Here is a 14,123-nt window from a genome sequence, read left to right as displayed (position 1 = left end):
TACTAAAGATTGTATGGTGTGTGTGTGTTGGATTGTCAATTTATTAATATACACACCCTAGCAATTTTCTCAGATTTTCCAATCATTTTTATCATAATTGAGGAAAAATTGAACATGTGTATGGTACATTGGTCATATTTTTTTAAATGTTACAATCAGTCAGAAAAATTGATTGCAATTCTTAATTTGAACAGATATTGAAAAAAATTGTATGGTGTGTGGCGACCTTTAGCATAACACTGAAGCTCAACACTGTTTTTTTTTTCTTATGGGGGCGTAGCTTCAGGTGGAAGTGGGTGCAGGCAGAGACAAGAGATGACTACAGAGCACATTAGGTACTCATACTTGTTAAAGGCACACATTTTGTTTTACACATTTTGGCATGCACAAACTTTAGGTCCCCTTTAAGGCTGATATGGCATAGATTTAATGACACCGACTCCTGATGTGATCGCACTTGCTCACTACCAAACTCAGCTGTCTATTGAAATTTAAATCCTGTGCCCATTTTATTGGCTCCAGAACCTGTGATCACTTTAAGCCAATCACAGCAATCATATATGGAAAATAAAAAAAAAAAAGCTCTGATTACTAAAAGGCTAGAGAGCTGCACGGTCCTGTGGTGGCTAAACCTGCATGCAAGCTGGAATTCTTAGCATCTCATTGACCACGCTTACTTACTTGGTTTCAAGGGGAGTCACATGCCTGCAACTTTAATAATTTTGATATTTGTAATAAAACATTAATCTTACCAGCCAAAGCTAATTCATAAAGGTTTAAGCTAAGTATTTTAAGTAATCAAAAAATGTTAAGTGATCAAAAGCACATGCAAGTCATTTACACTCAGCGGAGAGTTCTGAAGTACAGTGTTGCCCACTTCGTTAGGGTTGATACTGTAGTAAAGCTCAGCTGTTATATTGCACATTGTTCTGGAGGATAATTAAAACAAAAAATGCACACAAAGGACTTGGTGCTCCTGTTACACTTTGTGTTTCATCTGACACACATGCTCTCTGTAATGTAGATTTAAACTACCTCACTTGTTTTCAAAACAGCAAAAGAAGAAGAATGATAAGCCTACAAACAGGTTTGTGAGTGCCCCTAACCTAAGTGCTGTGGAGACTGGTGGAATGGGAAATGGACATCCTACCCGCCTGGAGCCCATTCCAAACTCACCCATCCACGATATTGAGTTCAACAGCAGCAAGCCTCTGCCACAGCCTGTACCACCCAAAGAGGCCAAGACCTTTTTGAGGTGAGCACTGCCTCGCCAGCCCAACTGTCACTGGTCATGAAAGTGCTGCTGAACTACAGCTATAGCCTTGGATTCTTTTGGCTTCTGCAGCCTCTTTTTAGTGCTCCTTTTTTGAGCATGTACTTTACTTGTGTCATCGTCTGCTGATTGTATTGTACACTGCTATCCTTTTGTATCCATTTTTTATGCACTTACAATGCTTATGCATGTCTGTATACATATTTATTTAAAGCCATTTCTATGTTCTTGTTACATGTAATTAGTGTTGAGAATTTTCCTTTCTGAAACATCTCATATGATTAAAAGCCTATCACATGTAGGTTTTTCCTGGCACTTTTAATCAACCTCAATTACATGAAAGCTGCTATGACAGATTCTTCCTCCTGGACCCCAAATAACAGCTTTTCTAGCATATTCTGTTTCATGAATGTTGCAGCAGCGCCCTATGGCTACACAATCTTGCATCTACTCTTCCTATTAAATCTTTAAAGGAGGACGGAAATATTATTCACTGAACACACCAAGTACATGTAACATTTGTACTTTTAGCCAGCAATGCATATATTTTTAATGAGCATGAAAGTGAATGTTTTAACAATAAACATTTTGCATGTACGCGCTCCAGCCGTCCAACGAATTGTCCATGTGTGCTTCTTTATATAGAGTGACATGTCGTAGATTTCTGTTCAGTGGACCTCCACCACTATAACAGTTCCTTCCCTGTAAAAAAAAGCATTGTCCAACATGTAAATGGGCACTTCTGTTAAACCACATATAAATCTACTTATTTGTTGTTCCAAGTGTGTTATAAATAATAACTGCATGGCACCGCAGGGCAATATCAGTGAATTGAATGTCCCTGCTCTTAGGATTTATTGTGTTTCGTGCTCAGCAGATGAGAAGTATACCGTGCTTGTGTAGCACCTTCCTGTGGGACATGACCCTGGTAATCATACTTCTCACAAATGATTGTTCCAATTAAAAAGGAGACTAAAAGAGGGCTTCTTCACAAACCAAAGGCATATGGGAAAGTTAACCAATGAATTATTTTCATTGAAGCTAATATAGAGAAATCTCCCATAATAGCCCATGCTGCTGATGTATTCCAATGTAGTGGATGTGCAGAGGTGTCACACAAGGACAATATGAAAAAAAATAAACAGAAGCAGTGTGGCTTTTGGCGTGTGCTTTGTGCTTGCTAGATATGACTAGACCTGCTTTCTTGCAGCTCCTGTGTGCCATGTTTTTAACATGTATGCTTTGTAATGTATCTCTCTTTCTCTCTGGGATATAGCCCTCCCCAGACTGAAACTTCACCGGTGGCATCACCAGACCCGCAACGCCAGGAATGGTTTGCCAGATACTTCACATTCTAAGAGACTGTATTTGACCATGTCTCTCTTTCTATTGTGGCACAGCTTTGATGTAGACTGTTTGTACAAGCATGACCTTGACAAATCCTTATGTGACCAAGCTTTGCCGTTAATACTGTCTGTCGAACACTGTGAGCGCGAGTCTTTGTCGCCAGTTGGAAATGCACTGTTCAATAACACTCTGGTTTCCTTTTAGTCCTTGGTAACCTCATTGACATTTTTACTGAGCTCAGTCTCTAAACTTTGACAAAACCTAATTTTGTAGGATAACTGTACTACCTCCTTCCCCTTTGAGTTTTTTGTTTTGTTTTGTTTTTTTGCCAGCATAATTCACCTTATACCTATTTCAGTGCTGGAATGATCCATGTCACATTGCACTGATTTTAATTCTTTGCCTTCTCAAAGGAACTAGCCACATATTGAAAGCATTGAGATAGCTGTTGTTTCAGTTACATGTTTCATAGTTTGACACCAGAAAATAACAATGTGCCTGGAGTCAGATTCTCAGCTTCTGATTGGTATGTATATACTATGTATGGCAATTGTATTCCTCTTGTAACAACATCCAACCCTGAATCCCAGTGTGTTATTTCCTATGGAAGTCACTTTTATGATATAAAAAATATTTTTCTTATAAGAATTCATGTTTGATATTGTTATTGCAAGACTGTCAGTGTCTTCATTTCATTTTTTTTTTAATACGTCTTTATTCACTAATGAGGTGTTTTCAAACTTATGGACAATCTGGACTATGCACTTAAGTTATGGTAGAGATTATATGTACAAACACAGCAAAGTACACTGTTCAGCACCTATATGCTTCACTGCAGAACACCGATTAAAGGGAACCTGAAGTGAGAGGAATATGAAGGCTGCCATCTTCATTCTGTAATAAACCACACTAGTTCCCTGATTTCTGTGTTGATGCTCTGCTTCTTGAAGTCACTGGCCCAGAATGAGCATGCAGATCAGATGCTTTGACTGTGGTCTGCCTCCATTGGCAGCATGCTTATTGCAAGTGTGTGTCTCAAAAACAACTCAAGTCAAAAAGCACAGCATGACAGCCAGGCAACTGGCATTGTTAATAAGCGAATGAAGATGTCGGCCTCGCTATTCCTTTCACTTGTACACAAACAAGTGTAACTTTGCTTATCCAGCGGTTATATAAATTAAGGAAAAAAGTGCTGAGGTATGTGGGCAATTTACACGCTAACATTCATTGACCCTGTGCACTCAAAAACACATACTCATAACAAGCAGGAACACTAACAACAATAAAAGCAACTGAGAGTTGTGAGAATGAAAATGAAAAAACAAACAAACTGTGCAGTATCGTTTTGGGCTTTTCCAGTTCACCCCATTGTGGTTCCCTTAGAACAGTCAGCATGCAAGCAAGCACATCATGCTTTACAAAGACTTTGAAGCTGAAGGCAATTCTGAAGGATCACAGTATATTTTCTATTTGGCCAATTCACTTTGTTTTCTTTTTTCTTTCTATTTTTTTTTCTTTGAGAATAAGGATCATCCATATTGCTGTTTGTGTTCCAGCTTGTTATGAGCATGTGTGTTGAGTGCAGAAGGTTAATGATTGCATGTAAATTGACCATAGCCCTGAGACATAAAGAGGAACTTAAATCAGGATTGAACTTCATCCCAAGCAGTAGCGGATACCCCCTTTCCCATGAGAAATCTTTACCTTTTCTTGAATAGATCATCAGAGGGGTCTGCGTGGCTGATATTGTGGTGAAACCCCCCCCCCCACAGTGTTATGTCATGACCATGGTCATGACCGTTTTCTTTCTGTGAACTTTGTTGCATTAACAGAAATAATTTCCCTCTTTGCATATTTAGGTCTATAAAAACACCTTTTAGCCTACAGCATTATTAGTGGGTGTGGTTATAGATAATGGCGGTTGGTGCTGCAGTAAAGATGATGATGTGCAGGCTCGTTGTGAATCGAACAACATGAACTAATTACATGGCGAATATCAATAATTTCTTTATCTCTTTTATTTTTTAACTTCTCACTTTGCAATGTATTGATTTATTTTTTCCCCTACTACTATTTTGTGGTACAGTTCCTCTTTAAGTCCCAGCATGATGAGCGTAGCTACCCTTGTATGTGTAGGTTTCGGAAGCCATTGTGGTCTGGCAGCAGGCTAAAGTTCTCTTGCCCTTATGCACCAATCAGAGGGTGAGAGAATATGTCACATTGAAGGATGGGCCACGACATCATCAGAGAAGAGGAGAGAGTCAGGGGTCATGTAACCTGAAAACAGAAGTTTTGGTGGCTTCAGCAAAAAGAAGATTCCTGAAATATTTTTTTTTAATCTGAGAACTGGTAAGTAGACCATCCAACTTACAGAATGTGATCTAATTTGAATGAGAGCTAACACTGAGTACTCAGACCTGCAGCACCATAGTACTGAATAGTCCGCACTCTAGATTGTAAGTCTGTAGTAAAGTGTTTAACCACTTTATCAGGTGCGGAAGTGCACATGACCTCCTGGACGTACCTCTACGTCCAGGAGGTCATGTGCACTTCCGCACCTGATGCCGCGGATCGTTAGCCCAGGAATCAATGAATTGGGCCATGGTGCCCGATCACCGATTCCTCTCCCCTGCAGAAAAAGCGACAGCTTCTCTCTGAAGCCTTGCTTTTTCTGCCTCCTACGTTCCTCTAAGCGTACATGTTACGCTTAGAGTGACGTCATGTAAACAAACCTAAGGCCAAAAAGTAAAACTACATCTACATTAAAAAAAAAACAACAACATATATTTACATTAAAAAAATTACTATTTACATCCCACCCTCCCAAAAATACCCAAATAAAATGTTTAATAAAAAAAAAAAATTACAATAATAAAAAAAACCCACATAAATATTTACCTAAGGGTCTAAACTTTTTAAATATCTATGTAAAGATAAAATATTTCTATTTTTTTTTTTATTATAAGCTTGTAAATAGTGATGGATGCAAAACGGAAAAAATGCACTTTTATTTCCAAATAAAATATTGTCACCATACATTGTGATAGGGACATAATTTAAACGGTGTAATAACCGGGACAAATGGGCAAATACAATACGTGGGTTTTAATTATGGAGGCATGTATTATTTTAAAACTATAATGGCCGAAAACTGAGAAATAATGCATTTTTTCCGTTTTTTTTTTCTTATTCTTACTGTTAAAATGCATTTACTGTAAGGTAGCTCTTAGCAAAATGTACCACCCAAAGAAAGCCTAATTGGTGGTGGAAAAAACAAGATGTAGATCAGTTCATTGTGATAAGTAGTGATAAAGTTAAAGGCTAATGAATGGGAGGTGAACATTGCTTGGATGCATAAAGTGAAAACGACTGAGGGCTTAGGTGGTTAAGTTGATTAAGTTTCTGGAAATTTTTTAAAGCCAATGTGAAAAACAGTCATGAAACTATAACTGGAAGATGCGACAAGTGACAGAAGAATAGAAAGTGAGAATTGCAAAATTTGGCATGCACCAGGAAAACTGGGGACATCTAATGGAGCACCTGCTCTAATAACAAAAAGTGTAACTTCCCATGCACTGGCCTACAATGGGCCGTGGGAGGAAACCCCTTTAACCACTTGCCGACCGCACACTCATAACGTGCGTCGGCAAAGTGGCAGCTGCAGGACCAGCGACGCAGTACTGCGTCGCCAGCTGCAGCCTAATTAATCAGGAAGCAGCCGCTCGTACGAGCGGCTGCTTCCTGTCAAATCACGGCGGGGGGCTCCGTGAATAGCCTGCGGGCCGCCGATGGCGGCTCGCAGGCTAGATGTAAACACAAGCGGAAATAATCCGCTTTGTTTACATTTGTACGGCGCTGCTGCGCAGCAGCGCCGTAAGGCAGATCGGCGATCCCCGGCCAATCAGCGGCCGGGGATCGCCGCCATGTGACAGACCACATCCTGTCACTGGCTGCACAGGACGGATAGCGTCCTGTGCAGCCCGGAACACCAGGGGGAGGCAGCAGGTAGGAGAGGGAGGGGGAATTTCGCCGCGGAGGGGGGCTTTGAGGTGCCCCCCCCGCCACCCACAGCAGGCAGGAGAGATCAGACCCCCCCAGCACATCATCCCCATAGGGGGGAAAAAAGGGGGGCAATCTGATCTCCCTGCCTGCACCCTGATCTGTGCTGGGGGCTGCAGAGCCCACCCAGCACAGATCAATCAAACCAGCGCTGGTCCTTAAGGGGGGGTAAAGGGTGGGTCATCAAGTGGTTAATGGGTTCCACCCCTCCAAACTTTATTAAAAAATATCTGTGCTACCATACTAAAAAATGGCATAACAGCAAAATGAAGCCAACTGCTAGGGCCCGTTTCCACTAGCGCTGAAACCGGGCCGTATTCGGAGAGTTTCCCCGCAGGCAAACCGCGCGGGGAAACTCTGTCATAGGAAACAACGGCGCCGCCAGACGAATCTCTTACCTTAGCGATTTGTCCGAAATTGCCCTCAGTTTACATGCGGGAGGCTGCAAATCCCATAGCCGTGCATGGCACGGCTTCTGGGATTCGTCAGCGGGAACGCTGACCAGGAAGTGCCACCGCACGTCTCGCAGCCGCGCACGGTGGCTAGTGGAAACGGGCCCTGAGACTTTTTTTTTTTAGGATTTCCATAAACTGTAATGGAGGAATTTTTTTTAGTCCATAGCAGTTATCATGCTGTGGCTAATCTTTTACAGCAGAGAGAAAATTCGGAGTTTAGTTCCAACATTACTTCTTTATCTGCTATGATCCTCTTTGGTATGCTCTTTAAAGAGAACCCGAGGTGGGGTTCTAAGAATGATATCCGCACACAGAGGCTGGGTCTGCCTATATAGCCCAGCCTCTGTTGCTATGTAGCGTCCCCCCAGGCCCCCCCCCCCTGCGCTCTGCTATGCCCCCATAAATAGGTAAACACAGCCCGCTGCGTGTCGACAGCGTGGCTGTGATTTATGGGGGCATAGCAGAGCGCAGGAGGGGGGGGGCCTGGGGGGACACTACATAACAACAGAGGCTGGGCTGTATAGGCAGACCCAGCCTCTGTGTGCGGATATCATTCTTAGAACTCCACCTCGGGTTCTCTTTAAACCCATCCCTACAAATAATTGTAGGGGTACTTTGTTTAGGGGGGGAGTTAAAGCGGAATATAACCCTGCATTTCAACTTTGCTCTAAAATATTATTTACAGCATATTATATGCAAAAAGCATTTTTTTTTTACTAGACCAGCATTGGAAGGGTTAAACACAGAGGTTTAAAGGTCCGTGGAGAGATATGCAGAAGTTCAGATAGATACATTCTATTTAGTTACATGTATCTATTGATAAATGTTACACACTCTTTGGCTGTCCTCCAAGCTCCTTCTCAGTCAGAGAGATGAGTCACATTCAACACTTAGATACATTTATGTAAACAAAATGTATCTATTTCAGCTTCGGATGCGTCTGCAGAAATCTCCAGGAACTTTAAAGCCCCGTGTAACCCTTCCAATGCTGGTCTAGTAAAAAAAAAAATGCTGGTTGCATATAATATACTGTAAATAATGTTTTAGAGCAAAGTTGAAATGCAGGGTTATATTCCGCTTTAAAGAGAACCCGAGGTGGGTTTGAAGAATATTATCTGCATACAGAGGCTGGATCTGCCTATACAGCCCAGCCTCTGTTGCTATCCCAAACCACCCTAACGTCCCCCTGCACTCTGCAATCCCTCATAAATCACAGCTTGTCAGAGCTGGCTGTGTTTATCTCTATAGTGTCAGTCTGCTGCTCTCCCCGCCTCCTGCAGAACTCCAGTCCCTGCTTGCATCCCTTCCCTCCCTGCTGATTGGAGGGAAGAGACAGGGGCAGGGACTGGAGCTATGCAGGAGGCTGGGGAGCAGCTGAGACTGACACTACAGATGTAAACACAGCCTCACAGCACGGCTGTGATTTATGAGGGATTGCAGAGTGCAGGGGGACCTTAGTGGGGTTTGGGATAGCAACAGAGGCTGGGCTGTATAGGCAGATCCAGCCTCTGTATGCAGATAACATTCTTTAAACACACCTCGGGTTCTCTTTAATATTTGTTTTGTGAACTTGGGCTTTGAATTGAGGAGAGTCTTGAAAAGGTAAGTGTAGCTTCGTATTGAGTTCCTTGGGGGTTCTTAAAGGGAACCTGAGACACGGGGTAGAAGAAATTCATACATACCTGGGGATTCCCTCCAGCCCCCTGATCGCTCCCACACCACCGTCCTCCACCTTCTGGATCCTCGTTAATGGTTCCCATGGGGTTTGCCTAGTCAAGGCTTACTACGCATGCATGGCCCAACCATGCGCGCACCCCTTGTCGCACTCCCGCGGCTGGGAGCATTCTGCGCCTTTGCAGTACTACTGTGCAGGCACAGAACACTCCCAGCCCTGGGAGCGAGACAGGGAAACGCACGCAGCCACACTGTGCATGTGCCAACTACCATTGCCTGGCTGAACTTATGGGACCCATTACCGTGGATCCAGAAGAAAGAGGACGATTAGGATGGAGGGGTCTGGAGGAAGCCCCAGGTATGTATACATTTTATATATCCCCCTGTCTCTGGTACACATTAAGGCAGCCTGAAATGTATGTATTACTAGAAAAACAGTGATATCAACATTAAGGGCTAGTTCACAGTGCTCAGTTGGCTTGCAGAATTATTCTGCATGTCAGCTTTCTGCCAATACAATTCTATGGGCTTGTTCACAGTACTGTGTTGTAACTGATCGCGTTATTCTAACTTGCTAAATGCAGGCTTTGTATTAGTCTGTATCCAGTCTCCATTGCAGTTCTCACCCATTATGATGTGTGTGTTATGCAACTGATCACTGAACATAGCCTTAAACTTTCATAAGATGACAACTTGCTTTCAAGGCTGTACAGAAATGTCACAACAGGAGCTTTAGAAGTTTAGGCAGAAAAAAACAGGAATGAAGAAGATTGGGTGATTTACTACTTTACCATAAAGGCCCTATTCTCTGCAAATAGGTGCCAAAGGTTTGCAGACATTACCTAAATCATATCAGAACATAGTGTGGTTGCTGAAAGGATAGTGAATTAGTGTTTATAAAACTGCTGTCACATACTCTTAGGCCACGTTCACAGTGGTGTGCTGCAGTGTGCAGCATGGCAGTGCAATAAAATGCATGTGTTAACAGTTACAGTGAAGCATAGTTTTCTGTCGCAGGGAACCCCTCACAACTGTCGCTGTGAACATAGCCAGCAAAAACTTTTAAGCCAGGACCATCTGGATTTATACAAAAGGCAACATCTATCACACAGTTGCTTATTTCCACACCTTTCTATTAGACTAAAGGTTTACGTCCATCAGTGTTCTATTGAAGTGGTTTTAACTCTTTCAAAAGGGCACAGCAAAAAGTTTGAATGCAGAGATAATAGGACATGTCAGGGGTTCTCCCTACACTAAGCTACACCCCCCCCCCCCCCAGGTACGTGTGGCTATCAGCGGCCCGCCATGTGGTCTCGGTCTTTGTGTCTCCCCGGAAGCTGCTTTATCTTCGGTACTTCAGTGTCACCGTAATGTCGTAATTTCCTGTGTGATGTAATACAGGGGATAGTCACAAACCCTGGGCGCGCTGTGACCACTAGAGGCCTCTATTAAGCCTCTGCATTATGTCACACAGGCACCTTGGAACACAGGAAAGAAGTAGACGCTGGGGAGAAGAAGAGTCCAGGCCTTCCAGTGGACAGGTGAGGGTACCTTCATCGGTCGTTGAATCAAATGTCACAAGCGACGCGCTCCTGATTGGCTGCAAACCGACCAAAATTTTCTGTCTGGACCGATCAACCCAATCGAGCGATTTTGCCCAGAAAATGCTCAAACGGTCAATTGATCAAGCCAAATGCTGCACCGATTTCACGCTGAGAGCAATCAAATTGGCCGTATATCGACAGGAGAAATTGGTGAGTATATGGCCTGCTTAAGTTTCTTCCTAGTAGATAATTTTTCATTTTTGTTTAAAGTAACTCAGCACTCAGCAAAATGAAATAGTAGTAAAAAGTAGGTGACAAAGTTCTGTCAGAATTATTCCGAGTATTGTCTTGCTTGCTGGTGGCTTCAAAGGCACTTTATTGATAAGGGGTGAAAATATCACCTAGCACAAAGCTTAGGAAAAAAAGTGAATTGCATATAGACCCATGTCTGATTTTGGTTTACAAGATTGTGGATTCTGCCTGTTGTGTTTGGGAGCAGATATCCTAGAAGAACAACCCAATGAAGATTTTGACCATGTGTTACATTCTGGGAGAAGAAAATTGACTTCTCTACTGTTGCTAGATCCACAGTGGGAAGGAGAAGACATCTGAGGGTTTTCGAAGACCTTTGAGATCTGGAAATAGGGTTCAGAGATAAATGTCTGGCAGATCTGTATAGCTAAGGTAGACTTTTTAGAGCCCTTGACCTTCTTGTTCTGTGATGGCTCAAAGACGTTTTTTTTTTTTTACAAGAATTTATTGATGTGTCTATCAACTAGGCCTGTTTCTTTATCTAGAATGAGACTGGGATCTGTGCTTTGTTCTCTCCTATGAACCACCCATTGATTAACACTGATTCTGTGTCAGGTACATTTAAAAAAAAGTGTGCAAAATGTACACATGTGAACCCTGTCTCGACTGAATCATTGTGTCCTATAACATTTTACACAAAAATCTGCATTATGCATAACAAGAATCAAACCCTACCTAAATTACCTCTTTTTGTACTTATAATTTTAATAAATGTTGAAATTTCCACATTTTTTTTTATTTTTCCTGTGTGAGTTTCATTTATATGGAGTGTGAGAATGTAGGTACAAAAAATTTCACAAGCGTGTGCTGATCGTGTTCCTTGAATCCCACTTACCATTTCCTTTCAGGTCAGATGAATCTCCTTGCTCAAATTCTACACAATGGAAAGAGGTAAGAGCCTGAAACAATGTTTGCTGGAATGCCTGTATGTCTTCACAAAAGTAAAGTTATACTTTCACACTGAGACATTACTACAGCTTTCATGCACTCAGGGCCCAACCTCTACAAAAGCCACATTAGGCCAGGACCTAGAGGGCAGTTGCCCAAGGGAGAAGGTTGGACATGGAAGAGGGGGATTGCTCATGGAAGAAGGGCACGCTCAAGGAATGGGAGTGGGGTTGTTGCACAGCACATTGGGAGGCAGCTGCACCTGTAAATGAGAGGGTTACTATATGGAAGAAAGGCTGCACACTTAGGCCCCTTTCAGACGGATGGCTGAACTGCGTGTTTGCCTAGCAGTTCAGTCTCCCACCTGCCGCCTGCCAGTGCAGTTCGGGTGCAATTAAAATGCAGCCAAATTGCAGCTATTGTAACACCATGCATGTCAAGTTGTCACGCGATGGTGTAACTGGGCGGAGGAGGAACACGACATGTTGCAGCCGCGCTCAGATGTCACTCCATGGGGGGCCGCTTGTACAGCACTGGTACCGGGGTGCAGGAAAGCAGCTGACAGGTGGTAAATTCATTGCTTGTTAGCTGCCTGTGCAAAAGGGATCTAACAGAAATGTGGAAGCACTAGAAAATTAGCCTAGGTGTGTCAATTCTGGTTCTGAATGGTGACTTACCCTACTTTACTACAAGACTTTTTGCGATCAACCTTCATCTTCCATTTTCAGATTGCAAATCTAAAACAGGTCTGCATTGACCAAACAGCTCTTTTACACTACAGTATAGCTAGAGAATAGGGGAGAACTTGTGGATTCTACTAAACCAGAACTGGATTTTTATTTTTAATTGTCCATTACTAAGTGGTAGAACTTTGCAACCACCTGTGTCATATCAGATCACAGTAAGAATTGCAAAATCTTTATAGTGAAATAGCAGTCATGTGATTGTGTGTGTGTGCATGCGCCTGCAGTGCAAACCTTTGTAGCAAGTGTAGATTATCCTACATGTATTCAAACCAGTTGTCACTGCACTTGTGTATTGCAATTGTACAACTCCTGTTTTGTTTACTCGCTTTTTAGCCATCCTCACTACAGTACAATGTGATGGGAGACAGGCAGTTGCAAACATTTTCTGCCCGATAATTCACTAAGATCATGCTGGAGATAATAAGGCAAGAGAAATCGTACCTCCACACAGTGCGAGAGTTATCTTATCTCTTCATTCCTTAAGTTACCTCCTCTGTAGTTAATTTACCTCCTCTGTAGTTAAGTTACCTCCTCTGTAGTTATTTTCACATGCAGTTAATTAACAACCTGTCTTTAACTCTGGAGTTATTTTAAGGATTGAAGAGTTAACTTAAAGACAGAAGAGTTAACTTTAGGTTTGCCTGAGGTAAAATGTTTCCTGAATACTACATGCCCCGTCACCATGGTGATAACTATAGAAACATTATTAAAGACAGGCGATAAGCTTAGTGAATTGAGGCCAATGTTTAAAAAAAACAGTCCAAGTTTGCTTGATCACACAGGCTCCACTACTATCCAACCATAGTAAATCAGGAGCTTAGCCTCCATACAGTTTGAAAAGACCTTTTTGTTGTAGGATATTGGGAGCGTTTTGGGATCGCCAGCAATTCCCAAAAACACCTTGCCAATGAAAGTGAGTGTGGGGGAGGGGGATCCCATTAGTACAATTGCAATTAGGGGTAATTGCAATTGCAGGACATGTAGCAATTTGAGTGCTCAATGCAAAGTATATAAGCTCTGCATAAATCACTTATCAAAGCAATTTTTGCAGTGCTTTGGGGGACCAAGCAATTCCGCTATTAAAAACGTTATTATACTGTACTTACCGGGTTTCTGTATTTCCTTCTTCCGTCCGTAGCCAGGGCCGGATTTGTACTCTTTACTGCCCAAGGCCACTGCCACCAGCCCCCCCCCCCCCAGCGTGATGACACCTCCCCTCCAGTATAGGTAGCCAGATGACTCCCTTAATCCCTCCTTTTCCCACCTCCCTTTAGTATAGGTAGCCAGCTTGCCTTCACACCGCAGCCATTGGTGTCACTTATTTCTCAGCTCGTCTCCAGTGCCAAAGCTTCCACTTCCTTTCCATCTCCAATGCAGCCCAAGTCCATAGCCGCTGGCCACAATGCAAACGTGCACAGAGAGTATTATTATTATTAAGTATTTATATAGCGCCGACATATTACGCAGCGCTGTACATTGTATATATATATATATATATATATATATATATATATATTGTCTTGTCACTAACTGTCCCTCAAAGGAGCTCACAATCTAATCCCTACCATTGCCATATGTCTATATTATGTAGAGTAAGTACTGTAGTCTAGGGCCAATTTTTAGGGGGAGACAATTAACTTATCCGTATGTTTTTTTGGAATGTGGGAGGAAACCGGAGTGCCCGGAGGAAACCCACGCAGACACAGAGAGAACATACAAACTCTTTGCAGATAGTGCCCTGGCTGGGAATCGAACCAGGGACCCAGCGCTGCAAGGCGAGAGAGCTAACCACTACGCCACCGTGCTGCCCAGAGTAAGGTGGCTG

General features: G+C 42.7%; 1 protein-coding gene across 5 annotated transcripts in view; it reads left to right on the top strand.

Moving 5' to 3' along the window:
* FAM184A (family with sequence similarity 184 member A) overlaps positions 1-3,268 on the top strand; it is a 306,218-nt gene extending 302,950 nt beyond the window's left edge. For 3 of the 5 annotated variants that reach the window (XM_068231371.1, XM_068231369.1, XM_068231370.1), the window contains exon 18: positions 1,056-1,888. In XM_068231371.1, the coding sequence (XP_068087472.1) occupies positions 1,056-1,259 (204 nt within the window). In that variant the 3' untranslated portion in view covers positions 1,260-1,888. Of the gene's footprint in view, positions 1-1,055; positions 1,889-2,549 lie in introns of those variants that run through there. The other 2 variants (XM_068231373.1, XM_068231372.1) reach the window with 2 other exon arrangements.
* The last annotated feature ends 10,855 nt before the right edge of the window (positions 3,269-14,123 follow it).

The sequence above is a fragment of the Hyperolius riggenbachi genome, chromosome 4 (assembly GCF_040937935.1).
Source record: "Hyperolius riggenbachi isolate aHypRig1 chromosome 4, aHypRig1.pri, whole genome shotgun sequence".
In the NCBI taxonomy this organism is placed as follows: Eukaryota; Metazoa; Chordata; class Amphibia; order Anura; family Hyperoliidae; genus Hyperolius; species Hyperolius riggenbachi.
The sequence above is the reverse complement of the archived record's forward strand: the minus strand, read 5'-3'. Positions and strand labels throughout refer to the sequence as shown.